At 37.5% G+C, this 27,143-nt stretch overlaps 1 protein-coding gene across 1 annotated transcript in view; it reads left to right on the plus strand.

Annotated features, from left to right (window-relative positions):
- Window positions 1–270: 270 nt before the first annotated feature.
- LOC136885387 (gastrula zinc finger protein XlCGF8.2DB-like) overlaps window positions 271–27,143 on the plus strand; it is a 54,086-nt gene continuing 27,213 nt past the window's right edge. Inside the window, exons 1-2 of the mRNA XM_068230270.1 lie at window positions 271–406; window positions 17,020–17,115. Coding sequence (XP_068086371.1) covers window positions 341–406; window positions 17,020–17,115 — 162 coding nt within the window. The 5' untranslated portion in view covers window positions 271–340. The remainder of the gene's footprint in view (window positions 407–17,019; window positions 17,116–27,143) is intronic.

Below are 27,143 nucleotides of genomic sequence, written 5' to 3' on the forward strand. Positions count from 1 at the left end.
GTTAAATTAGATATCCTATGGAAATGATCACTGTATTGACAGTAATGCAAAACTTGAGGTCCTTGACTATGACGTAGTAGTATCAGTCATAGAAAACTTGAGGTCGCATAGGCTTGATCATGGTATCAACAGTCATGTCAAATTTGGAGTCATTTTCCTGTGATCATGATATTGACAATCATGTAAAATTACAAGCTTGTTGCCTACTCTGTTAACAAATAACCTTGATAACAATGTCAGCAAAAACGTAATATATTTTTCTGGCCTGTTTTTCAGTGTAAGATCATTGGAAATAATCAACCACCCCAGTACCTTTTAACTACTTCATTTGCAGTCTGAAATGGCCCTGGAAATGGAGATCAAAGAGGAACCAGCCTGGTTTGAAGGAACAGGAAATGCTTCACTTGTAAGTCTCATTCCAGATAACTTTATACTGATCAGAATTTAACACTTAGTAGTTGAATAAGTTTGGCAGGGGCAAAAAATACTATGTGCTTACCCTACATTAACGCTAGCAGTCACCACTTGCAGCATGGGTGTCTTGGTTTGGTATGTCTCTGTTTTGTTTCTTTATCTGGGAATGCATGGCAGCACACTACACAAGGCTGCCGACTCTTAGGAACTACAAACAACAGTATTGATATACATCTATGGGTCCATCTAGTGACAAAATCATTATGCATGGGACAAGCAAAGGTCCCCAGAATAGCGCTTCAAAGTGGTCAATTGTCTTGCAGAATTTCCTAGGTGTATGGCAGTGCATTCTTTGTTTAATAGTGGCCAAAAACTGAATTAATATTGTGTGCTTGATACTAAAAGAGCGTTGGTTATGTCCAGATAGTGATAAAGTCATGATAAGCAGGGTCTCTGGATCGAGGATTCAGTGCGTTTCATTTGCTAAGTACCCATCGAATGACTGTCTATTGTTTATTCATTACCTCTTTTGGTTTATTGATATGGATTTCTGAAGGGGGTGAGGTTATGTTTTTATTCTGCACGGTTTGGGCATGATATCTTTCTGGGAATGATGTTATTTCCCATCATATGTCAAACAGTTGCATTGCTGAACTGGTGGATAACAGTGGGTGCCTGAATTAACTAGGTTATGGCCAGTAGGTCCCTGGCTATCATAGTGAAATTTTTCCTCCAAAAGAAATTTCAGGTAATCTTTGAATCATTTACACTTGTTTACAATTTTATTAATGTCAGGTCAGGTGATCACATGATAAAATTCTTCCTTGTCAGTATAGCACGTCTAAAGCAAACACCCTCATGAAGGCGGATATCCAGTGAGAGATTTTGGAGAAGAAGCGAGATATTTTCATCATCTTCCTTTGTTCTGTCTGCTGCTATTCTAAACACAGTCCATTGCAATCTTCTGAGAGTGTGGCTTTCAGTTCAGTGGCTCTTCATCTGATAGCTCAGAGGATAAAGTATTGACATGCTAATTTGGGTTCGGTCTAGAGGTATTTGAAGAAGCTGAATTATTCCAGCACATGTCTGTAGTTATCCTGGCATAAAAGTGAATTTCTGTACAACATTCTGGCACCTCGGAGTCTTCGAAAACCTTGAAATTTGGAAGAGGGATGTTAAATGATTAACTGTGACTTGACAGTAATAATCTGTTGCAAACACTGTAAATTGCTAATTTATAGATGTGGTGTTGTCCAAGCATTGCTAAAAGCTAAAATTCTGCAATTAATGCACACTGTTCTCAAAAGTAAAGTGTGCTTGTTGAGTTCTAAGATACAGGCACCACAGAAGAGAATGATATCTGAATATATCCAAGATGCGAGCACACTGCAGATCAAGATCTCTACCTTTGATATTTCTTGTCATAATCTCTGTCAAACTTGAACCTGACATATGAGCGCACAGCTGATCAAGAACTCGAGGTTTGATATTCCTTTTAATGTTACCGTGTCGAACTTGCATGAATATCAACATTATGTTAAAGATGTGCCAATATTGGAAACATTGATTTTTTAGAGATCTAGTGCTTTTAATGTCTTTCACATAATAAGAAATGTTAACTCGCCAGTCTGCTAAACAGAACGTCAGCAATGGTGTGATTACTCTGGGTTACCCTCACATCCACAAAATGCTAGAAGATGTGCGTGTTAACGAAAGGACAGATTCACCTTTAGCGTACGAGAGGTGAAATAGCTCAAATTATAAACTGTAAGTATAAATAAAGTATAATTATAAACTGTATCTCAAAACTAGTATTTTGTTCAGATGTTGAATTCATTTAGAAAGGTAGATTAGTGATAAGCTTGTTTTACTCCTCCAATACCGGCCATTGTCTATGTTCCAGAGAGATACCTCTCAGAAAGGGTCTAAAATATACGATTTGTGAAAAAATTGCCTCTAATTTGCCCCTTCTCTGGGACTTTGAATATTTAGGCACATTGAAAAATCTTTTTTCCCTTCTCTTGTCATTATTTCCCTCTCCCTTTTGTGCATTGCTTTCTTCTTCCTTTCCTTGCTTTGGCTACTATTCCTTCTCTTCTATATTGAATGGGTTAAGTAATTATCTTCTAGACTTTTATAATTTAATTCACTTTAATTAGTAAGTTAACTTATATTAGAATGTAAGCTTTTGATCACAGTCCCTTTAATGATGACCAGGTTTTATGACTCTAAGCGAGAAAGTTAAATGTCTCCTAGTAGATCATGAAAGAGGCTCTGAAACAGCAGATGTACTCTCCAGCATTGCTGGCTTATCACTGATGGTGTTCTCACCCCCACAGTTTTTCAGAGAACACTACGTAACATCCTTGTAGTTGTAAAACATTTCATTTGTAATTGCTTTGAATGTGGCCTACATCACATCTTTCCCTGGAATATGATTGTGATAATCCTGCTTGTTTCATTTTCATTTTTTTATTTTTGCACTTGGAAGCATTGAAAGATGCTGTTTGAGAAAGAACTTTCTCAGTGCTATATGTAGCACCTATGAGCTCGGCAAAACCAGAGTAAAGAATGAGATTCAAGTATTTCAAGTGGGTTTTTTTTTTCTGTCTGTGAACAAACTCTATGCTGAGAATGTAGTATTAATGTTTCTCACCATATGGCAAAAGATTTAGAATATTTTTAACACTTGGAAATGGTTGAAACAACCACCAAGATTTATTTGATATGAATGGACATATAAAAACAATTCATACAATTCAGTGTTTATGATTGTGGCAGCTCCCTTCCAAAATTCTGTGTGAGATGTCTCCAATTCCATCTCTGGTAGTATACAGCATCTACTATATCTTATGGTATGGCTAGGAAACATTTCTCACTTATATCTTTGGGTCTCAGTCTTGTGCTTTATCTGACATTATGTGTGAGCAAGGATAATAACACCATTCTCAGTACAGCCTTTGGTTTTAAGAATTCTCTGCTGGTAGAAATCTTCTGTAAACATTAGTGAAATTTTGGAAGTAACTGTAATACTGGCAGTTGAACCTGACTTATATACGTATATCAAAGGGAAGAGAAAAACTACTTGAAACTGAGAATTACTTAGAAATCAGACGTATACAATACATCACATATTTACTGAAAATTCAATGGAATAGACCTACATGTATAAATCCTTGCAAATAATAAACATATTAAGACAGAAAATAATTTTTTGAACTTGGTCCAGCCTTAAAGAAATCAGATAATTTGGCTTGTTTAACTTTTCTTGCATTAAGGGTATAAATCTCCTTTTGCAAACTTAGTAATGAATTCAAAGCATTTTCACTACAACTTTTCACACTGATGTAATGCCTACGCACATTGATTGCATTTAACACTTCACTCAGTTGAGGTGTTTCAAGATTCAAGTCGTTATCTCCCTCTCCATCACTGACACTATCGCTTATAGCTGGTCCATCACCACCGCGTTGTTGACATGTATCAGCAATAATCTCTTCATCCAGTAGTTCTCCACATACAGCCAGATTATCATTGAAATGCACAAAAGTATCGATTTCTACAACCTCCGGTAGTGTTAGCTCATTGCCAGACAAAACTTCGTCCCCATAATCGTCATTAGAGGCAGCCCCTTCTAGTAAGACACCAGCTTTTCTGATTGTGGAGGATGACACCTGCTTCCAGGCAGCCAAAATAAAGTCCATGGCTTGAAGCAAATTAATGGAGGGAGGTTCATTTTCTGCATCACTGAGTGTTATCACATGTTGAACCAGCATTTTCCTGTAATGCACATTGAAATTTGCAATGATGCCCAAATCAAGCGGTTGTAGAACACTGGAACAGTTAGGCAGGAAAAATTCCACATTTTCCAGAACGATTTGAGGTGGATATGCTGCACATCAATCCATAAGAAGAAGGATCTTCTTCTTGTTCTTTTTCATTTTAATGTCCAGTTTTTTCAAACACTGTTCCATTAGAGGCATGGTCATCAAAGAATTTCTGTTGGGTTCATATTCCGTCGGTTTTGTTTTCGCATCCTTAAAACACCTCGGATTCTTCTATTTTCCTATCACAAGTGGAGGAAGTTTGTCAGGTCCATCTGCATTGGTGGTGAGAAGTACTCTTACACAGATTTTACTTTTCTTCCCTCCATGTGCCCCACCAGCTATGTAACCCATACCAACCTAGCTGATCAGCAGTAAAACTGCACCACACAGGATAAAAGGTCCAGTGCAAGAGAAACAAACAGGAAGCGTCACATACACTATACACCCAGAACAAAATGAAAAGAATGTAGAAACAGAGTAAACTTACCTCCAGGTGGTAGAAAACAACAACAAACCGGTGGATCAAGCTACCAACTGTCAGTGTGTCAAATAATTATAGAACAGAAACAAGACAAATCTTTCCTTTTTTTTAAAGAAAAATATAATTCATAACTTCAAAGAGAAATTAACAGGTAAAATAAATTACAGATCATCCTCGAAGATATAACAAATAAAATACAAGTTACCTGAATTAAAGTTAAATTAGTTTGAAATGGAATATGAATCAAATTATTTTAAAGCAACAACAGATTAAATTAAATTAAATTGACTTGTTTGAAACCACAGAAAATTCCAATGGAATTGAAATTAAACTAAACACTTTAAATAAAGGAAATAAAGGAAACTGTCGGTTGATAAGAAAGGAATTAAATAAATGAAAAGATACCAACATAAACTTTAGGTTACCTTCGCAACAACCACAATCACTTCTAAACGTAGAAAATATACGTTTAAAATTAGCCAATGTCTTAGGTAGGGGTTTGAAATTACAACCTTTCCAATTACACCTTGAGAGATATTTTCTTATTTTCTTGAAACTCTCCTTTTTCTTTCTTAACAGAGAGACCAGGTATACTGGGAGGTCCAGCACATGATATCAGAAACTTTTAGTAAAATACCAAAGGGAAAGGAAAAATCCCAAGAACACAAGCAGGGGAGACGAAAAGAAAAGGCCAAAAATGAGCTCCAAAGATAAAATCAAACACACCTAACACGGGTTACATCAAACTACAGAGCAATATCACAAGGGGCAGACCACCATATTAAATCAAAATCATCATCATTTCAAAAAAACAATTATCATCACTAAGGATACAATAGCTAATTGTTATACATGGTAAGGACCAATCCTGGGGGAGGACAACATAGGAAAAATGGAGGCCGGTAACCCATAAACCATCCCCAAATACACGTAAAAACCCCCCAAAAAATTAAGTAAATAAATAAAGGAACAAGAAACAAAATTTAATATGAAAGGTATCCCACCCTGATAATCCGTACTGGATCTCCCATGCATTAACCCAGTTTTGAAACCAAGATATTAGAAAAAGAAGTAACATCCAAAAGTTGATGATAATAATAATAATAATAATAATTAAAATTCCTCATTTCTTACTTTTCTTTACAATTTTGCCCAAGAAACCATTTAAATTCCTTATCGTGAAGGTTAAACACCCTAGGGACATAAATAAGCAAACTAATACATTTTCAACCCGATGTATGAAATCACAGTAGGTTCATGAAATTTTTACAAGAAAGTTTTATCATAATTTTCCGCCGCACGGTACTCATTTTATGATAACAGGCTCACTTAGAAGAAATCACTGAAGTAGTTCACTCAGGGTGAGAAATACCAAGGTAATTTTAAAGATGTGGACTTAAATTTTAGTTGCTCCAGCAGTAGAAAAGTTTCAGACATGGCCAAATCATGCTACCTTACCAGATCAAGATCACCAAAAATAGAAGGAAAAACACAAATCTTCTTCAAGAGGATGAAAAAAAGTAGAACTTCTGAGGGTGTAGAGCACAACTCTCCACCTTATTTCAATTATCCGTAGTCCATGCCGCTACTCCAATACGTAACGTGAAAACAGAAACACGAGCGTTTTCTCTCCATGACGGAACCACAGCGGCAAAAAAAAAAGCTTCACTTCCCTAGCTCACTGGGTTCGAGGGTATTTTCAAAATGGCCGACTCAAAGCGCTGATTGGCCGGAGCAAGACCAAGGCGGGGAGGCAGCATAATGTTGCCACTCTGCCGAGAGGCGGCAAAAACAATCAGAGCTTACACACCCTCGCAGAATAAAACATCACAAGTAATTGTGAAAACACAGTTTAATATGTAGAAGAATTGACACAGATTTCTATGCCGTAACAGGCTGTCCCAAAGCGTAGGTGGAGAGGAGACTAATACGAAACCTCGGTTTCACATGGCATTAGTCACCTTTTTCAGCTAATTTTTTATTACAAAAGAGATTGTAGAATAGGCCGGTCTCATCACAATTGTAAATGTTTGGAGGCTGATAATCACTTACGATACCCGGCAGAACCTTTTCTCTCCAGTGTTGCACCGTGACGTCATCCACAGCTTTTGAGTCACCGCAAATTGTTCTCCCTGTTATTCCATGCTGATCTTTAAATCCTTGCAACCATCCTGATTAAGCCTTGAAATCAGCAGTGATACTCATCATTTTAGCTAAATATGTCACCTTTGCCTTCAGCATGTCGCCACTAATTGGTAGACCTGCAGCCTGCTTTTGCTGGTACCATGCGAAAAGTGCTTTCTCCAAATCTACGTACCTTCCTTCTTGCTGACGGCTGCGCTTTGCTGATTTTGAACCCAGTTTTAAGAACTCATCCAAAATAGCATTTCTTTTACTAATGACTGTACATAGTGTTGTATAAGCAATCCCCAAGTCTGAAGCAATTTCAGTTTTTGTTTTGTGTGGATTAGCGTCCACTTCTCGTGTAATTTTTTTCTTCTTCATCTAGGGTATAACTTTTCCCTTTTCTGTTCTTCATGGCTAATCAAAAGCAACTGAATGACAAAGCTACTGTTCAGCAGTAAACACCAGATACCGGCACCATGGATATTTTACTTCTCCATTATTCCCATGAAAGGAATTCTCATATTCAAACAAATTTACTGTATTTTCTTTTGTTTCCGCACCAAAGTCGCCCACTTTACTTGTATTGTAACTTAATCTTTGGCGGCATTGTGAAGGTCAAAAACGACGAAGATAGAGGAGCAGTGGGATAGAGAGCGAAGGGGACTCGCCCAGTTGGCCTTTGTTAAGCCGCCAGTAAGTAAGGGTCAACCATGTCACTCGGCGAAGCTCTTTGTGTTCGGTTTCAGCACCGAAACCAGACTGCTCTACTTCCACCTATGCCGACAAAGAGAGAACTTCGTAAATACAGTAGTTTCTTTTAAAAAACATGTGCTCATTAAAATTACGCAGAAAACAGTTATATTTCACTGACAATATGTATAACAGTGAATTACGTATAAACAGATTACGTATAAATAAGGTTTAATTAACGCGCTTTTAAATTACATCCTGCCGGGACCTAAAGGAAATTATGTACAAATATGAATTATGCAGAATAGAGTTACGTATTGCACCCATAAGATGAATGGCCTGATATATGCATTGATTAAATTATTAAATTTATACATGTGAATACTGCAAATAGCAAGTCAGTGCAGATATCTCACAAGTAGCAACATAGAGACCTCACAGGGTGAAAATACATCCCCTTAACTTGCGTTAAAGCACGTCTGAAGAAGGCTCTTGCTAAAAGCATTCTCCAGTAAAGTTTATGATGCCAACAATGCGAAAGTCTCTGCAAAACTTTTTCCATGAGAAAGAGGACAGTGGAATTTGCCACACCTTAAGGAGGAACAGAGACAGCCCATTGAGACAGAGTCATACCTAACTCCCCTCTGCGAAACTGGTTGAACCCGTGCTGAAGTTTGTCAGTCTAGCTGCAGGCAGTTTTCAGTCAATCAGAAAATTACAAAACTAAACCGCCCTGTTTCAGCGGGAATATTATTTAGTCTTTCATGATTTGGAGAAGAGAGTAATAGAAATATACTGTGTTCCAGATTTGGAATAAAATTTGAGGAATTGTTTGTGCGGTTATGTGATTAATTATCTTATAAATAAGAAGTTATCCACATTAAAGTCTAAAGTTCGGAAGAAAGGTTTCACCCACAAGACTGAGTCTCATGGCGGGAAGGCGCCATATTTCGGCAGTAAAATAATCCCAGTGACATGTTGAAATTTGTAAAAAAAAAAAAAAAAACCTATCATTTCCGATATTCTGGTCCAACATTGAAATCACACTGATTTTTGGAGTCATCAGAGTGTATTCGCTGAATAATTAATCTACGGACATCTGGAAAATCAACATCAGGGTGTAATATCACAACGCAATTCCCCTCCACGGGACTACTTCGGACGCGTGGTTTCCAAAATTTACAAAACTACCGCTAGCTTCTTACCAAAAACCCAGTCTTAGTTGCATTTGCAGAGTCTACGGTCAAGCTTGAGACGAGCAGTGCAGAGTGAAGTTAAACTAAACCCGCCATTGCATCACGTATGGTCGGTGAGTTGAATAATGTGATGGACATTGGAGAACAATCATAATATTACGAGATCAGGTAGAATATAAACTGTAGGGACATTTACTATGGTCGAGATGTCGCAGATTTTCTACTGTGATTTTTACAAATAGACATTAATGTGTTAATCTCACGACATACAAAAATTAACTATACTATTTTTCAGAATGATAGCGGTCGGAATATTTATATTTGCAGCAAATTACAAGCTCACATGTAACTTGTGCAGTAGGAGTTGAGTTGAGAAGTCATCAAATTCAGAAGGACAAATTTAAGCAGTTTTCTTTTGCTTGGGATCAGTAAGGTATCACAATTAGATCTGTTACATTAAAATACTATAAACGGAAGCCAAACTCTATGGTGTGTTAATTCCATTTATGTTGTGTAAATTGTAAGCTTTAAGAATGCGTGTGATTCAACCTATCTGCGAGTGCTATATAATCAAAATGGATCCAAGCCGTGTGCGCGAAATGTTGTGTAATTTTATCACTATGTGCAAGATGGATTAAATCAATGTGAAGCGGGGGCTAAGAGGATGCAGCCCACCTTGAACACAAGGTAAAAGAGCACGTTGTATTTATATCTTATGTAATTAATAATGACGTGAATAACTCGTGGTTCGGTTAGGTTATGATTTCATGTAAATTTTGTGTATAGGTAAATTCACGTACCTGAGATGGAGTAGAGTTGCATTTAATGTAATTTTGTAGCATGGTTCGTGATCGTGACCAGGGCAACAGCATCCAACGATCGGGATGTTGATGCCTGGGGCTCGATAATCATAATAATAATAATATAATTGAAGTAACTGTCATTTATGTTTGAGTCTTTCATTGATGTGAGTTTTATGTTGGTGATTAATAGGATATTTACAGTGACTTCGGGATTTGTTATGTCCAGGTTTATTGTAGATACATTTCGAGGCCTTAAAATGTAATAATAATAATAATTATTATTATTATTATTGTTATTATTATTATTATTATTTGTTATTTTGAGGTGTTGTCAAGTCATTTAAATTCAGCTGAGGTGGTTTTATTCAGAAATCCATTATGTATCATGGATGTTTTATTGAATTGTATTCAGATTTTAGTCAAGTTGTGATCACAGTCAGACGACGAGTTTATGGATTTTTCTTGTCGTGCTGGTGCTTGATTTGAATGCACGATTTCTTTTAGGTGCATAGTTTAAATTGTGATAGTGGAATGTTGGCAGGCAATCATGTTTCTATATTCAGGTTATAGTGAGAAATCGTTGCTGACCAGCTCTGGTTTTGATATGTTGAAATATATGGCGATTTATGGAATAGGAATGAAAGATCGAAGTATGAAAACAAATATGCTATAATATCCCTGATGGAAAAATAATGATGAGATGGAAAATAGTCTTGAGGACCATGTCGTGCATATCCAGTGAATGTCGTATTGTGCTTGTGAGAACGACAGAATGAACTTGTGCAGTTATTGAGCTCGTGTGGAATAAAGCGATGCTACGTTGATATGAAATGCTACGTTGATAAAAATGAGATAAAAAATAGGAATTAAAAATAATCAGCTCAAGAGATATGAGTTTTAAGTCTACGGTAGAATACGTATGATAATTATGTGCGGAAGTGTTAAGTACGCAAATATTACCAGGGATCATGTAATGCTCAGAGATATTCCAAATACGGGGCATAGTTTGAAGCATGGAAACTGAACGGGCTAGCAATGAATATTTTTGGAATTTATGTTGTGATCATTGTGATGTGTATTTCCATTTTTGAGCTTTGGAATATCAGCCTTAGACATTTTGTCTTATGTTATGTGATTGTCACCAAAGTGCACCTCAGCGTCTCGAAAGTTTGTTGTTGACAGCGGATTTGGATTTGGTAAATTGCGTATTTTTAAATTTTTCGATGTAGGCGTTGATCACGTTTATTTTGAGATTTTCGTTTGTCTTTTTATTTTCATTTTTGATGTTTTGATTTACTGTGTTTTAAGTGTAGACATTGAGGTACGTGGATATCTGTTTTATTTTGGAAAATCATTGTAGGTGTAGCTTAGACTATTTAGTGTTTTGATTTCTTCTTTTGTTTTGGGCACTATGTGGACAGTGCTGTGAATATTTTGTAATTTAGTAGGACCACCTGGTATTCACAGTCAAATAAATTACAGCAGGTTCTTTACACTTACATGAAGGCACCGCAAATAAATTATTTAATTTATGCAAATGAACTGACCTTTGGTAATATGTTATGTGAATAATGCCGCAAGTTGATTTAATGAGATGGAATCTGCCACCATCAACAATAATATAACACAATTAGTTTATTTTAGTAAAGTGTAATAAGTGGAAAATGTAATGATGTTAAAAGGCGAGTTCATTTGGTTAATGTAAATACTGAGGCATTTAGCCTACTATTATTTTTTTGTATTGATTGTCCGGAACTATCACGGTAATTTAATTCAAGATGTATCATGGCAGAATAATTAATTTCTGACAGTTAATTTCATTTTAATGAAACACAGCCTTTTTGATTTTTCTTTCAGACACTAGATTAATTACGTGGCAAGGTTTTACAATTAAAAGTGACATTTTATTCAACAGAAAGAGTGTTCATTGTTCTTTCCTTTTTTTATTTACAAATTATTGTTAACAGTTGGGTAACTTGTAAGGTTAATAAGTCAAGAATAGTGAGTTTAAAATACCCTTGAGTTGTCTCAGACTATTTTAATTAATTAATTGATTAATTACGTAGGTGGTTTGAAAAGTTCAAAAATCAAAATCAAAATCTCTTTATTTGCAAATGAGGTGTCTACCTCGGTGGCAAATGGTACACTAAAATACATTATTGTCAAGCACTAAATATTAAATTAACAAGAGAAGAAAATTTTTCCTATAATACAATATTATACAATTTACGCTAACAATGTTTTCTATTAACACACAGCTCATCCTTAATAAATTTATATTGTTTACAAAATTCTAATTATAATATCTCCTGTACTACTTACAAATATAGTCAACTGATATACAGTATGTGGAATTGCTTCAAATGATACTATAAAACTGGTATAACATTAATATTTACATTGCATTTATTTATTTTACTTTTTTTTTTTTTTACCCGTTCTGGATCCTAAGTAGCATAACGACCTGCTGCGTCTTAACCAGAGCCCCTTTTGCCACCACTTTTCAGAGTTCCTGAAGGGCCTTCACAGCTACCGTAGCGGTCCCAGGGCCCTCGAAGTCCCCACTGTACTTCACCCCTACAGGCAGTCTCCTACTTTGGCTGTCCAAACTCCTTAGACCAGGGGATGGAATTAATTTATTCACACACATTTTTTTTATTTACAATAACCTGCACCGGTCGAATGCCCTCTAACACTTCATTTATTTTCTCTGTTGCTGTTTATTCTCTTCTTGAATATCTGTACAGATTTTGGAAAAGGATCAAACACTACCGCTGGTAAACTGTTCCACTCCTTCACACCCTTCCCAATGAATGAAAATTTACCCCAATCGCTTCTGCTAAAATTCCTTCTAATTTTATATTTGTGGTCAGTCCTGCCGATATAATTATTTTCCAACTGAAGCCTCTCACGGATATCTCCCCATGCTTCTTCTCCTGTATAGGCTCTATATAATCCTGTAAGTCTAGTTTTCTCCCTTCTCTTACTTAAAGTTTCCCACCCAAGTTCCTTTAACATTTCTGATACACTACTCTTTCTCCTGAAATCCCCTGTTACAAATCTTGCTGCTTTCCTCTGCACACTATCTATTTCTTTTATTAGGTATTCTTGGTGAGGATCCCAAACACTGTTTGCATATTCCAATAATGGACGAACCATACTCAAGTAACTTTTTTCTTTTAATTCTTTGTTGCATCCTTTAAGTAGCCTCATTATGACATGTAATGATCTGTATGCTTTCCCAACAATGTCATCAATATGACCCTTCCAGTGCAAATTACTTTCAAATCTCACACCTAAGTATTTGCACTTGCCTTCTTTTGGGATAACTACCTCATCCAAAGTATATTCAAATTCAGTTTTAAAGCTCCTGTTTGTAAAAGTTGTAACAGTTGATTTGCCTCCATTAACCTTCATATTATTTTCTTCAACCCATTGTTGGATACTTTCAAGGTCCCTTTGTAATTCTGAACAATCCTCAATGTTGTTTATTTCTCTATAAACAATTATGTCATCTGCATACAATCTTATTTTTGATGTTATATTGTTCCCTAAATCATTTGCGTATATTAAGAAAAGTAACGGACCGATTATACTACCCTGTGCAATTCCCTTCCAAACTTTCTCTTCCTGCGATACATTATTTCCTACTTTGACTTTCTGAACCCTTGAATTTAGAAATGCTTTTATCCAACGTGTAACCCTTACATCCAATCCTATTCCCTCCAATTTCTTTAATAATATTCCATGTTCCACTCTATCAAAGGCTTTGGAAAGATCTATGGCTATGCAATCTAACTGACCTCCTGAATCCAACTGATCTGATATGTCCTGCTGAAATCCCACCAGTTGTGCCTCACAAGAAAATTTCTTTCTAAATCCATACTGGCTCCTCATGAACCAATTTTTATCATCACATATCCCTCTGATGTACTTCGATATTAAACTCTCCAGAATTTTACAAACTATACTGGTCAGGCTGATTGGTCTGTAGTTCTCTGGTTTCCTTTTATCACCCTTTCCTTTATAAATTGGTATTATTATAGATTCCTTCCATTCCTTTGGTATTACACTATTATTTATGACATAGTCAAAGAGAAATTTTAAATAAGGCACTATGTACCACCCCATTGTCTTTAATACCTCCCCAGTAATTTGATCACTTCCTGCAGCTTTTCCTTGCTGAAGCAGTTGGATTTCTCTGAAAATATCTTCGTTTGTGAATGAGAAGCTTCTTGTTTCCCTCTGTCTCTCTCCCTCTCTATCTTCTGTTTCGGTTTCCAACTCTTGACAATCATCTACTGAATCTCTAAATTCGCTACTAAATAGGTTTGCTTTCTCAGTATCTGTTAAATAGTGTTCACCCCCTTCTCCCACCATTGTAGGAATTTGGACTCCTTTTCCTTTTTGATTCCTGATATATGAATACAGCTTTTTCCATTTCCCTTGGTGGTCATTACCCTCTTGAAGTATGCCATTCATATAATTCTCTTTTGCTTCCTTTTTCACTCTATTCAGTTCCCTCATTAGCTGTTTTCTAGTTTCTCTACTCTCCCTACCCTCTTTGATTTTCCTGTTTACTATTCTACATTTTCTTTTTAATTTTCTTATTTCCCTTGTATAATAAACAGGGTCTGAGGTCATTTTACCCTTCTTAACAGGTACAAATCTCTTCTCTCCTTCCCAAATAATTCCTTTAAATTTAGCCCAAAGTGTATCCACGTTACTCCCTTCACTTATCCAACAACTGAATTGTGATTTAAGGTAAGTCCCAAATTCATCAACTTTAGTTTTTCTGTACAATTTCTTGTCTTGTGTAACCCTCTTATTAAGCCTTTTTGGTACGAGTCCTACATCCATTATTACAGCCTTATGGTCTCCTATTCCTTCAATTACCTCAGTTTTATCAACAATTTCCCATGGTTTAACCAAGAATACATCTAGTAAGTTATTGAGACGAGTCGGTTCTTGTACTACTTGTGTAAATCCTCCCTCCCAAATTAACTTATTTGCCAGTTTCTGTTCATGGGCTTCACTTGCAGCTCCTTTCCACTCAACTTCAGGCAAATTTAGATCTCCCCCAATTATTACCATATCATTATTATTGTTTTTATGAGTATAATCTATTATTTTTTCAAAGATTTCCATGTCTCTTTCCTCTCTTCCAGGCCTGTATGTTCCTATAATTCCCACCTCCTTCATATTATCACAAACTAATTTTATCCCTAATATTTCATCCCTTTCATCGGTAAACCATTCATGTGAACAGTAAGTTTCCTTCACCAGAATAAACACCCCCCTCCCTTTTTATCTCCTCGGTCTCTACGATAGACTGTGTACCCTTCTGGAAATACTTCTCTATTACCCACCCCTTCTTTCAACCACGATTCCACTCCTATCACCACATCAGTCTCATAAGATTCCATCAATGTACCGAATTTTAATTGTTTATTTACTACACTTTGACAGTTTACCAAGAGCAGTCTCAGACCCCCTTCCTCCCTAAAACTTGACTGTTGCAATTGGGTAACTTGAAATTCCTTACTATCCTGAGTTTCTTTTTCTCGGAATGTACTAGAATTAAGTATCTTACCTCGGTGGAACTGCTTTTATTTTTAAACATAGTTTCTCTGTAGACTAATGCATTTGGTCAAGCTATGTTCCAATGCCTTGAGCCCATCTCAAAAGTGAGATTCCTCCAGGCCTGCAAAATACCTCTCCAATTCCCTTGTAGAAAATCTCCGTCCACCGAGGAAAATTTTCAGCTTGGGGAATAGATGAAAGTCTGATGGTGCCAAATCAGGTGAATAAGGTGGATGTGGCAACAATTTGTACCCCAGTTCATGAAGTTTTGCCATGGCAATAACACTTGTGTGCAGCGGAGCGTTGTCCTGATGAAAGATGACATTTTTCCTTGCCAAACCAGGCCTTGTTTCACGTATCTTTTCCTTTGGTTGATCTAGGAGGTTTGCATAGTATTGCCCCGTAATTGTTTGGCCAGTAGGAAGGTAATCTATCAGCAGAATGCCTTTTGCATCCCAGAAAATTGAGGCCATGACCTTTCCGGCCGAACGCACTGCCTTTGCTTTCTTTGGTGGTGGTGAATCAGCATGTTTCCACTGATTTGACTGCTATTTTGTCTCTGGGGTATAGTAGTGGACCCAAGTTTTATCTGTAGTCACAAACCAGCGCAAAAAATCTTGTTGGTTGCACTGAAAACGGGCCAGACTTTGTTCAGACATTTCCAATCTGGTGCGTTTATTGTCCGATGTCAAGAGCCGCGGCACCCATCTTGCTGATAATTTTTTCATGCCCAATTCTTCGGTTAAAATATAATATACCCGTTGAGAAGATATCCCTACAGCTTTAGCAATCTCCCACACTTTCAGTCGACGATCCTCCAAGACCATTTTATGCACTTTTGTGATAAATTCTGGGGTCATAACACTTTTTGGCCGTCCACTACGCGGAACACCATCCAAGCTCTCCTGACCAAATTTAAACTCGCTGGTCCACTTGGCAACAGTTGAAAATGAGGAAGCAGAATCCCCCAGTGTGTTCTGAAAATCGGCATGAATTTCCTTTGCTTTCATACCTTTCTTTACAAAGTATTTAATCACTGCTCGAATCTCAGTTTTTCCATTGTCACAAATCACTACGCGGGAACAACAACAAAGAGTCATCACTACCACACTCCTGCAGCTAGAGCACTGACGCGCCACGTGTTCACTCACAAAGGATGTGTGATTATTGCGCGGGAACCTCGTTGCTCTAGCACTGACATCTAGCGGTGATTCTGAGAACTTTTCAACCCGCCCTCGTACATAATTCCATTATTTACTATTTTCAGTTTTGTTTGTAAATCTGAGACATTAGTACGAGTGGTGAGTCTCGTTTGGCAGACCACAGGTTTCTTCTATATTAGCACCTACTAACACAGAGTTTGATTATTCATGGTGATGTTCATTATTATAATTTTGACCTACAGTCAAGTTTATTTGAGGCAGATTTTTGTTGGAAGATTTTTGAGTTTTTGTTTATTTCAGTTATTCACTTTTTAAATCTATTTTGCTTCATTTCATTTTAATTTTACTATTTTTTTTTTTGCTTTTGCAACTTTTGTTAATAAATTACTTTCATTTAAATTCGGTTCAGTCTTGGGTAAATTTATTTGTAGTCAGTTAGACCCATCGTTATTTTTATTTCCTCACCCCGTTTTGTTGTGGCCCTACAATCGAGAGGAAAGCTGAGGGACGTTTCCACATCCAAAGAAAGAGAGAGTCTGCATGTGCGGTGAGTATTTTTGTTTTTATTTTTCAGCAGCAGCCGGAGCATCAATTTATCAAGAGGAGCACCGCTATACATAGCTTGAAAAGGGCACAGTATAAAGCAGGTTCAACTGTATTATCATGCTCATATGTTGGTGACTATATTTGTAGATGTGTGTTAAGTACATACCCAATATATCTTCTTCTCCACAGGAAAATGTTGAATATGTATCAGAAATGATGCCTCTGAAAAGAGAAGCCAAAGCAGAGTTAACAGAGCCAGGGCCAACACAGGAAATCTCATTTGAGGTAATGTAAATAATTTGATAAGCTATTGTCAGGTGATGAATATAGTTAGAAAATGGAACAGATATCAATGGTTGATTCATTTCAGTGCATACAATTGATAGTCCTATAGAAAAATGTAGTTTTTTATGAGATTGACTGTTTACTTACAAGGTGTTTGAAGATCTTACATTAGGTATCACATAGCAGATGGGATAGCTCCAAAGACCTCTACTGCATATTATTTGGGAGATGGTATCATTGCTGTTGATACTTTTGACTGCATAAATATCCTCAAACACAGAGTTTCTATAAGATACATTCTTTTGTTACCATTGACCAAATGATTCTGTAATGGATATTTTACTAGTTGTTTCCAAATGAAACACCTGGGTGTGGTATATGAGCCTCCTCCATCTCATCCTGTCCTTGTACCGTTCCTCCTCCACCAACTTAATCCCAATCATGACTTCTCAGCTGTACATCGTTCTTAACTAAATCTATCCATTTATTCGTGGCCTTCCCATGGGTCGTCTTCCTTCTACTTTTCTGTCAAATTCCTTCCTTGCGGTTCTGTTAACTGGCATCCTCTTCATGTGACCAAACCACTTCAGTCTTGATATCCGAATCTTACTGAGGAGAGAATCATCTATTCGTACGTCTTCTCTAATTTTCTCATTCCTAATCTTGTCTTTCTTGGTTTTCTGGAACATAGTGCACAGGAATTTCATTTCAGCTGCCTGGAGTTTGGGGTTATCTCTATTGGTCAGTGTTGTGGTTTCGAGACTGTATGTAAGGATTGGTGTATAATAGGACTTGTACAATGTCATTTTTGTTTTCATAGGTATTTGTTCATCCCACAGCAGGTGTCTTACCTGATAGTAAAATTGTGTTGCCTTCTTGAATCAGTTGTTCACCTCATGTTTTGCTAGGTTGTCATTTGATAGAACGCTACCCAAGTATTTGAAAACTGGAACTCTGTCCAGTTGGGCTTCATTTAACATGACTATTGGTTCTGCTCCTTCCCCATACACTTTCATCGCCACCGTATTGGTCTTACTGATGTTTAAACCATATTTCTTAAAACTCCTCATTCCAGCTTTGCATTCTCTCTCCCAGTTCCTCTTCTGAGTCACTCCAGATTGCAACATCATTTGTAAATGTGAAGGCTTTGTTATCTCCATGTTCTTTCCTTTTAATAGATTTCATTACAACATCCATCACAGTAATAAATAGAAGTTGTGATAATTAGCTGCCCTGCTGAACTCCTCTCTTTGTTTCAAACCAGTCCGACAAACCACCTCCTACTTGAATCTTCTTTCAGTGCCTATCCGTTTCGGATCTTGGCGATCATGATGGCTATTTTCGTCTTGTTTGTGGCAGCGCGGAACAGTTCGACTGATGACATATTGCACCAGCCTCTAAGATTGTCAAGCCAAGATATTCTTCTTCTTCCAGGACCTCTTTTGCTGTTGATTTTCCCCTGGAGTATTTTTTGGAGTAGGTTGTATCTATCTGTGTTGCGCATTATATGTCCCAGATACTGCAACTTTCGGCATTTCACTATCTTGATCAACTGAGGTGTTGTGTTCATCCTTCTCATTACTTCCACGTTTGTAATTCTCTGGGTCCAAGATATTCTCAGGATCCGCCTATAAAGCCATGTTTCAAAGGCCTCCAGCTTCTTCTCTGTGTTTTTATTTAAGGTCCATGTCCCTACACCATATAAAAGAACAGAAAATACATAACAGTGCAGAAGTCTGATTTTAGTCCCTAAAGTTAGATTGTGGCTTTTAAACACATTACTCATTTTCTGGAACACACTTCTTGCTTTTCCAATGCGTACCTTGACTTCTTGTGTGCAATCCCAGTCTTCATTTATTATGGTTCCAAGGTATGAATATTGTTTTACCCTTCCTATACTCTTTTGATTTATAACCAAGTTTATTCCGGAAATATTTTCCTTACTTATAACCATGAGTTTTGTCTTTGCGGTGTTTATTTCAAGCCCGTATTGGCTGCTGACTCTTACAATTCTATCCATTAGTGATTGTAGCGCTTGGATAGTATCAGCAAATACAATTGTATCATCAGCATACCGGATGTTGTTTAATCTCACTCCATTTATCAAAATTCCTTCTTCTATATCTTCCAAGGCTTCTCTAAATATGTTTTCTGAATACAAATTAAATAGTATAGGTGACAAGATACATCCCTGCCTCACTCCTCACTTGAATACTACTTCTATTCCCACTATGCAAACATTTTCACTTTGTCTATGAGGCTGTCTCGCACTTGAAGTTCTTTCATACATTGCCAAATTCTTTCCCTTGGTACACAGTCATAGGCTCTCTCACTGTCCAAAAATATTAGAAATTAAGGTTTGTTCTTCTGATTGATTATATTAATTATTGATTTCTAGATAATACAATTATTTGTAGTTACATCTTGCAGGTGATATGTTTGCTAATGTGAGAGTTCACATATATACTACACACTTTGTAGACATCCTCTTCTTCTTCCTAATGTTGTCTGTGGTGTTACTAATCTATTGTGACTTATAACATTACTTAAACTTGCAATGAATAAGTAAGCCCTTCAAGAGGGATCTTGCCTCTCTGTTTCATAGGTACTTGGTTAGGGACAGTGTTTGTGAATAGCGTATGTATGTTCACCATTACTCACCTGAACAGTCACTACATCAATTAATCCGTCATTACCAGAATGTACATTTGATCACTGTCATTGTCCACTGTATAGCATGTGTTGTTTTCTTTCAGTATGACACTATTGCTATGAGGTATTTATTTGCCCATTTATTGAGATATTCATTTGACCATTTCTTCCAGGAGTTCTGTATTAGCTACTGAATATATAACCATCTGGTTGATGGGAGAGGAAGTATAATCATGGTCCTATAAGGAAATGTGATGTAGTGAGATAAGAATTGTCAAAAGGTTCATCATTCAACTTCTGTGATAGGACATAAGCATGTGTTGTAAGAGTGATCAATTCTTTGAAGACGAATCAATAAGAACCCATCACTCTTCTGAGGTGATATTTCAGACTCGTGAGTGCTGCTTCCCAGATTCCACCAAAGTGTGATGCTGCAGGATGGATGTCTGCAGTTGCAGTGAAAAATTGTTTTTTCTGAGGGTTTTCTTGCAGAAAGGCCTTAATTTCTTTAGCTGCTCCAAAGAATTTCTTACCATTATCACTGTAAATGTTCAGGGGTTGACCTCTATGAGAACTAAATCAATGAAGAGCAGTGAGAAATGTAGTTGTGGTGAGATCAATTGTCATGCCTATGTAGACAGCCTTGGTAGCTAGGCAGTCTGGTCTTGTTTGATCTCACACAAATTTTTATGAGAGTTGGCCCAGCATAGTTTATTGCAGTGTTTGGAATGCGCACATCAGTGTAACATGCACCCTTGGTTTATATCACATCACTTGTTCAGAAGTATCAGCATTCAACTTGCAACATTTGAGACGTGCATGAATATGGCTTCTTTATCATCCTTCTTACTGATGGGATCCAAAATGTTTCTGTCAGAGATGTGATTAAGAGTTGAGTGCCAGGATGAAGTAGTTGAAGGTATTCTGCCATGAACATCAGCTTTCTTAAATGATGATGTGGTTGCAGAATGATCTGATGTTTTGTCTCCACTAGAATTTGGGCATTGTGCAGCCTTCTGCCAAGATAAATAATGCCTTATTGATCTATGATTGGGTTTACAGTCGTAATATGAGTTGATAGCTTCCTGCAAAACATTAATGCAACGTTGGTGCACGGAGTTCAGTTCCAACACGAACTGTGGACTTAAATTTCACGTGATACGGATGTTTATTCCATAGGGAACCTGAAATGTTTGTCCCAAATGAGTAAATTTATATTGGTACTTGAATTTCTCTCCATGGTTTGTTTACAACAATTTGAGATAAATTGCAAATAATAAGCAACTACTTTTTGTACTGTAAGAAGCATTAGTGGCATTTTTTGTTGTGGAAGATTAATTTGAACATCATGTTTTGATTTTGGCCTGCTCAAGGGATCTTGATTCAACCATTTAGGACCATGCCAACAAAGTTTGTTGTTGACAATTACGAGGGTGAGTCAATAAATAAGTCGCAAACGCATGTGCCTTATACCATTTGATATTACATGCGCAAGTTTTGCCAGCAGATGGCAGCATATGTATGCTTGTCGTACGACATCGTGCAGGCACTCAGTCAGTCAGAGGCTGTTAGTGCACGATGGCACATGTGTTGCATGACTGTACACGAGAAGAACAGCGTGCATTTGAGTGCTTTTTGTTGGCCAAAGGACTGTTCACAGAAGAAGTGCATCGCGAAATGCATCCTGTCTATAGTGAAAACTGTTTCTCACGGAAAGCTATGTTTGATTGGATCCAGAAGTTTAGCCATGAAAGGAAAAGCATCAGAGAGGGGGAGCGTCCTGGTCGTCCTGCGGAGGTGTCAACTGCAACCACATTACAGCGTGTGGATCAACTCATCCGTAATGACCGGCATGTGACGATTGATGACATAGTGTGTGTGCTGTAGGCTGTTCACATGGAACTGCATGAAACGTCGTGCATGAGCAGTTGCAGTTTCATAAAGTTTGTGCACGGTAGGTGCCCCGCCAGTTGACTGAGCAACACAAACTGAACAGAACGGGTCTGTCCTTGCAGCATCTCACTCGGTACACAGAGGAAGGAGAGGACTTCCTGGCACGAATGGTTACGGAGTACGAGTGTTAGATTCACCACTTTCAACCTGAATCCAAATGATCGTCTATGGAATGGAAACATACCACCTCCCCAACAAGGAAAAAGTTCAAGACGATTCCATTTTCATCTGTTTCGGCCTCTAAAAAATCATTTGGGTGGCTGCCATTTTCATAGAGATGATGCCATAATCTATGAGGTTACACGTTGGCTGCGACAGCAACCAAAGGACTTCTTTGCTGCTGGTTTTCAAGGACTTGTAAAGAGATGGGATAAGTGCCTGAATGTACAGGGTGAATATGCAGAAAGGTAAAATAAATGTCAGAAAGTTACTTTGATTATTTTTGCCTCAATTCAGTTTTGCGACTTATTTATTGACTCGCCCTCGTTTGTTCATTTGTAGTCTGCGTGTTTGTCCTTGGATGGCACATTGTGCCACTCATATGTATCTTTGACAAGTTCAAACTCAGAGGCATTTTTATGTCTTCTTGAGTAGTCTTGTCAAGAGAAGGGCTGCGCAGATCTCCAGACATTGATTTTAGCTGTGCTACCTTGCATTTTACACAGAACAACATTGCTGTCACTCGAGCTTCATTGCTAAATAATCTGACATGTACACTTTTTACCACAAGCTTTCAGAGTTTAACAATTGGACCTACAAGTCCTAAGGAATCGAAGATGGATAAAATTCTATATAGAACCATGCATTTTTTTGAAGCATTTGTATGTTGTTTGTGTTCTTTTCTCAGGTTATGTATGACATGAAATTGATTCTGAAATGATGCCCAGATTACTCCTAATATTTTAATACATCATTATCATAATCTATAAGTTGATTTGGTTGCATCTCTCTGAGGTGAGCTGGAATTGAATTCAGCTAGACTGGTCATGTCGTAAGTTGAAGCATCTGTGATTGAGAAGGTTTAGTAGTTCTTCACAAATTTTGATTGCTTCCTGTAATTCACCACGCCGGAAATACAGTCGTCTACGTAGAAGTCTTGATTTATGATGTTTTCTGCATGAGGAAAGCCCATACCTTCTTCTTCGTTGAATTTCTTATGGTGAGGAATGCTATTCTTTAGTTTATGGCTGTGAGTCCGTATGTTTTCATTGGCTATTGTGGCCTATCTTGCCATGTAGGTTGTAAATGTTAGGGTTGATGTTCACCTCATGATACATTTTTCTATGTCCACTGTAAATGCTATTTGTGGAGCCCGCAATTGGATGATTAGAGAGAAGGGATGTTCTTGCATAGATAGCCCTACAAGCTGAATGTCGCTGAGACTTATGTCATTGTCAGACTTGACTGAGGGGTTGAACACAAGTGTTTTTGTAGTTGAGCTTGACTGCTTTATGACAGTGTTGATGTGGAATTTAATAGTAATTTTCTTCCTCCAAGGTTTTGACATCAATTTCCTTCGTATGGCCAAGTGACTCATATTCTCCTGTGGATTTAATATATTCTTGATTAAACTTCTTATTGCGTTTCTGTCTTTTCTTCCAAGGATAAGGCATGCTGAACTGCGAATTGTGTAGATCTACCAAGTTTTAAAGAGCCTTTCTTAACCCGCAAGGACTGGGGCGCTGACTTCTAATGTGAAGGCGCGTGCATGGTCTAAAAGATCACAATTAAGTGAAATATCACTTTAAAATGGACAGACTGTTGATTAGTTACTTTTTAGTAATGTTTCTGTTTTGTTTTATGATTCGTTTGATGCTTTTATCATATTTTACTCAATTATATTGTTTTTATTTGGTATTACAACATAAACATATAATAAAGTAATGTAAACAATGTAATAAAACAGCACAAATTTTATTAATCACTATACAAACTAAATTAACAATGCTACATTAATTAAACAATTTCCCAAATTAAAATGGACATAAGAAATGGACATAAACCAGAAGAACATAACCCATGAGCGATCATAAGCATGTAACTTCCTCTAAACCCTCAAACTCTTAACGTTATTAAACCCCCCAGGACAATCCCTTTAGAATTGCAGTCTAATATCATCATTGACTATAAAGCTCTAGTCATCTGGTATTAACACTCACATTGATTGAAAAACTGCTGAATAAAAATAAAATTTCTAAGATTAATATGGACATAAGGAATGAAGTATATTTAAAAACTGCTACATGAAACTGAAGTTTCTGAAATTAAAATGGACATAACACATGAAGTATATTGAAAGAAACTTATACAAAAAAAAACTAAAAATTTTCCGGGGCAATTAAGGAAATTTCTTTACACTGTACAACGTAATGTGTCATGTACGTAATATTAACGCAGGAATAGCAGAAAACTCCTCTTAGTCCTCTTCTTCGAGGTTCCGATGTGCACAGTCCAGACTAGGGATTATTGTGCATTCCCTGCAAATGTAATTTGAACAGTGCACACACGTTATTTTGGTCTTTCTGTTCTTTTTTCCTTGCACTGTATGCACACATTCCTTGATACTGTGGTTCTCTTTCAGCTGGTCTCGGTTCATTGCTGATCCCTAGAAATTCCTGGAGCCTCATTCCGATGTCCTGGGTAATGCATGTCAGTGATGCGCGATACTCCCTATAGTCTCTGCGCCATTTTGTAGATAGAGTCTTCAGAAACTGCCTTCATTCCATCCTGTCGAATTTACTGTAAAGAATCACATATTTGCTTATTCCACCAATATTTAGAAGGGAGTAGAAAAGAGTGAATGACCAGCAGTTACTGATTCTTGAAACCAAATAATTGCCCTTTAACTCGTCAACTATGCCTGCTCCACCTTTCGTAATGTTATAAAATGTCAACATGTCAGGTTTATTGGCATCGCCTGATAAGGGGTCAATTGCATCGTCTCCATTCATGGACGGATACAATAACAGCCTTGTTCTTTTTGAGGTCGTATGATAATAAAACTCCTCCTTGGCCAAAACCAAACACACTGCTTTCTTTCTGGTCTGTTCTTTGTTTCAACAAAGATAAGTGTAATTTCCCATTTATTTTTCCTGACAGTACCAACCAGTGTAAGTCGGTGATTGGTCACCTGGCTCTGAGCAAGAGGAATGGATGTGTACCTGTTGTCTGTGGTAACATTTCTCCTGCGTTGTGAAATTAGTTCCACCAGCCTCTCAACAACACTTTGAGCACTGTTATTCAATGAAAGCTCTCCATCAGGCTGCTTGCCTCTTTATACTTCCATGTTGCTAGTATAATATGTTCTTGCGTCTGCAAGGGCGTAGATCTTCATGCCATACCTGCGGGCTTGTTAGCAATATACAGTTTAAATGTACACCATACCTGAAACGCCTCAGGCATCTCGTGTATGGTGATGTATTCTCCAGACTTTTGCAGCTGTCAACAAAACCTTGAAATATTTCTGGTATTGGAGCAAGTTCTTCTTTTGTCCTTTCCTTCCTGGTATGTATGTCATCAAACCTAATAGCTTGCAGAAGGAATTGGAATCTTTTGGACTCATAGTAGTACGGAATTGTTGTACACCAGTTCCGTCTGTTGCCCATAAATCTCTCAAGTTAGTGTGGGAAAATTTTAATAAACTACCTAAGTAAAACAGTCCGGTGACCGCTTTCATCTCGGCTCTATTAGTATTGACAGCGACCCTGTTCTTTTCATAATTTACTCTTGCCTGTGCAATCCAAATATTGGTGTATGTAACAATCTGGTCCCGTATACCATCTGGAAAAAAAAAAAGCTTCCAGGATTCCAAAGGTGAGGTGAAATTTCTGGTTCATTGCGTTGGTCTAGGCAGGTCAGAAACAATATTACTCCATCTGGTATGCCTGTGGCCATTGTTTGCTCTGCAGTGCATGTCCCATACTGTAGTCATATCTCTTCCGGTATACTGAGGAATTTTGAAGTATTTCACATTCGTTTCTTCATCTTCAGAGTCAGCAGTTTCTTCAGTGTCAGTGTTGTGGTCATTGTTCTCGACAACATCTTCTATTTTTACGTGTGACTATCGTGGTCGTAAAGACTTCAAAGTATTGAATAGGTTGTTTTCAAAAATTAATTGTAAATTTTTTTTTACATCTTCTATCTCATCTGTCTCTTCCTTCGAATACAAGTCTCCTCACTTTTATTTTCCTCATCACTGAACAGGTTTCTTTTAACTGCACCTAGTTCCCTTTCTAATTGTTCATTATGAAACTGATCTTTTTCAACACTTTGAAGCAACCTGAGAATGTTTTCTTGTTCAGTTGAGTTCATGTTGGTAACAGAAATTATATCACATGAGCACTTGCGCGTGGTTCAGGAGACTACAACATTTGTTACACAAGAGCACGCGCGTGGTCTAAAGCACCAGACTCTAACAGTCTTCACTCCAGACAAGACTCCTGTGACTGATGACTGCTGTAACAGCATATTTTCCTGGTAATAACATGGATATTGTGGACGGGGGCAAGTCTGCCAGCCGCACAACCAACGGCATAGTTGAAGAGCGAGCACGTGGCCTTTTCCCTGCCACGCAAGTTACCATGGGTTAATAGCGAGTTCTGCAGTGTATCTGCCTGACATGCCTGTTGTCATGTGTTCTGGAAGTCTGCTTTACACTCCTTATCCTGTAGTGGCCTCCTCTTGTATGTTCCAAACTAGTTGAATTATGTTTTGTAGGTTGTGTAGGAATAGAGATTGATGAGGTGTAGTTTTCTCATCCTCCTTTCTTGTTTGTAGATAAACCACTCACGATTCGTCCCAATTTTGTGTTTTGGAGAACTTGTTAATTCTCACGAGTTTTCTGTTCCTTTATTAAATGTCGCATGAAAATTTCACTTCCTGGGAATAGATCTGTTTGAGGAGAGAGGAAAATGACATCAGCAAGTGTAAAGTCTCTACGAATGTTCCAGTAGGACAGGAAATGATCAGTTATTTTAGAAAGGACAGTGCAGTCTGTTGAAATTGTTGTTGCTCAGATTGGAGTAAACTTCTGCATTGATGATAGTGTTTGCTTGCAAAGTGAAATCTCTGAATGCCTATATTTTTAAGATGCTTCTTTTCTTCTTGATTCGCAGGCTTGGAACAACACGTTATGAAATGAAGTTGGTCTGTGGGCCATTGTTGAGAATTATCAAGTGCTCTGCAATTGGCCATAGCTATTTTTAATTTTTACAAGGGTAATGCTAAGTAGGACTTGGTCTGTCATCTTCTCAGCGGATAGTACCTGGATTGATGTGCTTTAGCTCCTCCATTTAGTGTCATTGTCGTTTCTAAAAATAATAATATTATTGGCTTTATGTCCCACTAACTACTTTACGGTTTCGGAGATGCCAAGGTGCAGAATTTAGTCCTGAAGGAGTGCTTTTACGTGCCAGTAACTCTAA

The sequence above is a fragment of the Anabrus simplex genome, chromosome 14 (assembly GCF_040414725.1).
Source record: "Anabrus simplex isolate iqAnaSimp1 chromosome 14, ASM4041472v1, whole genome shotgun sequence".
Classification (NCBI taxonomy): Eukaryota; Metazoa; Arthropoda; class Insecta; order Orthoptera; family Tettigoniidae; genus Anabrus; species Anabrus simplex.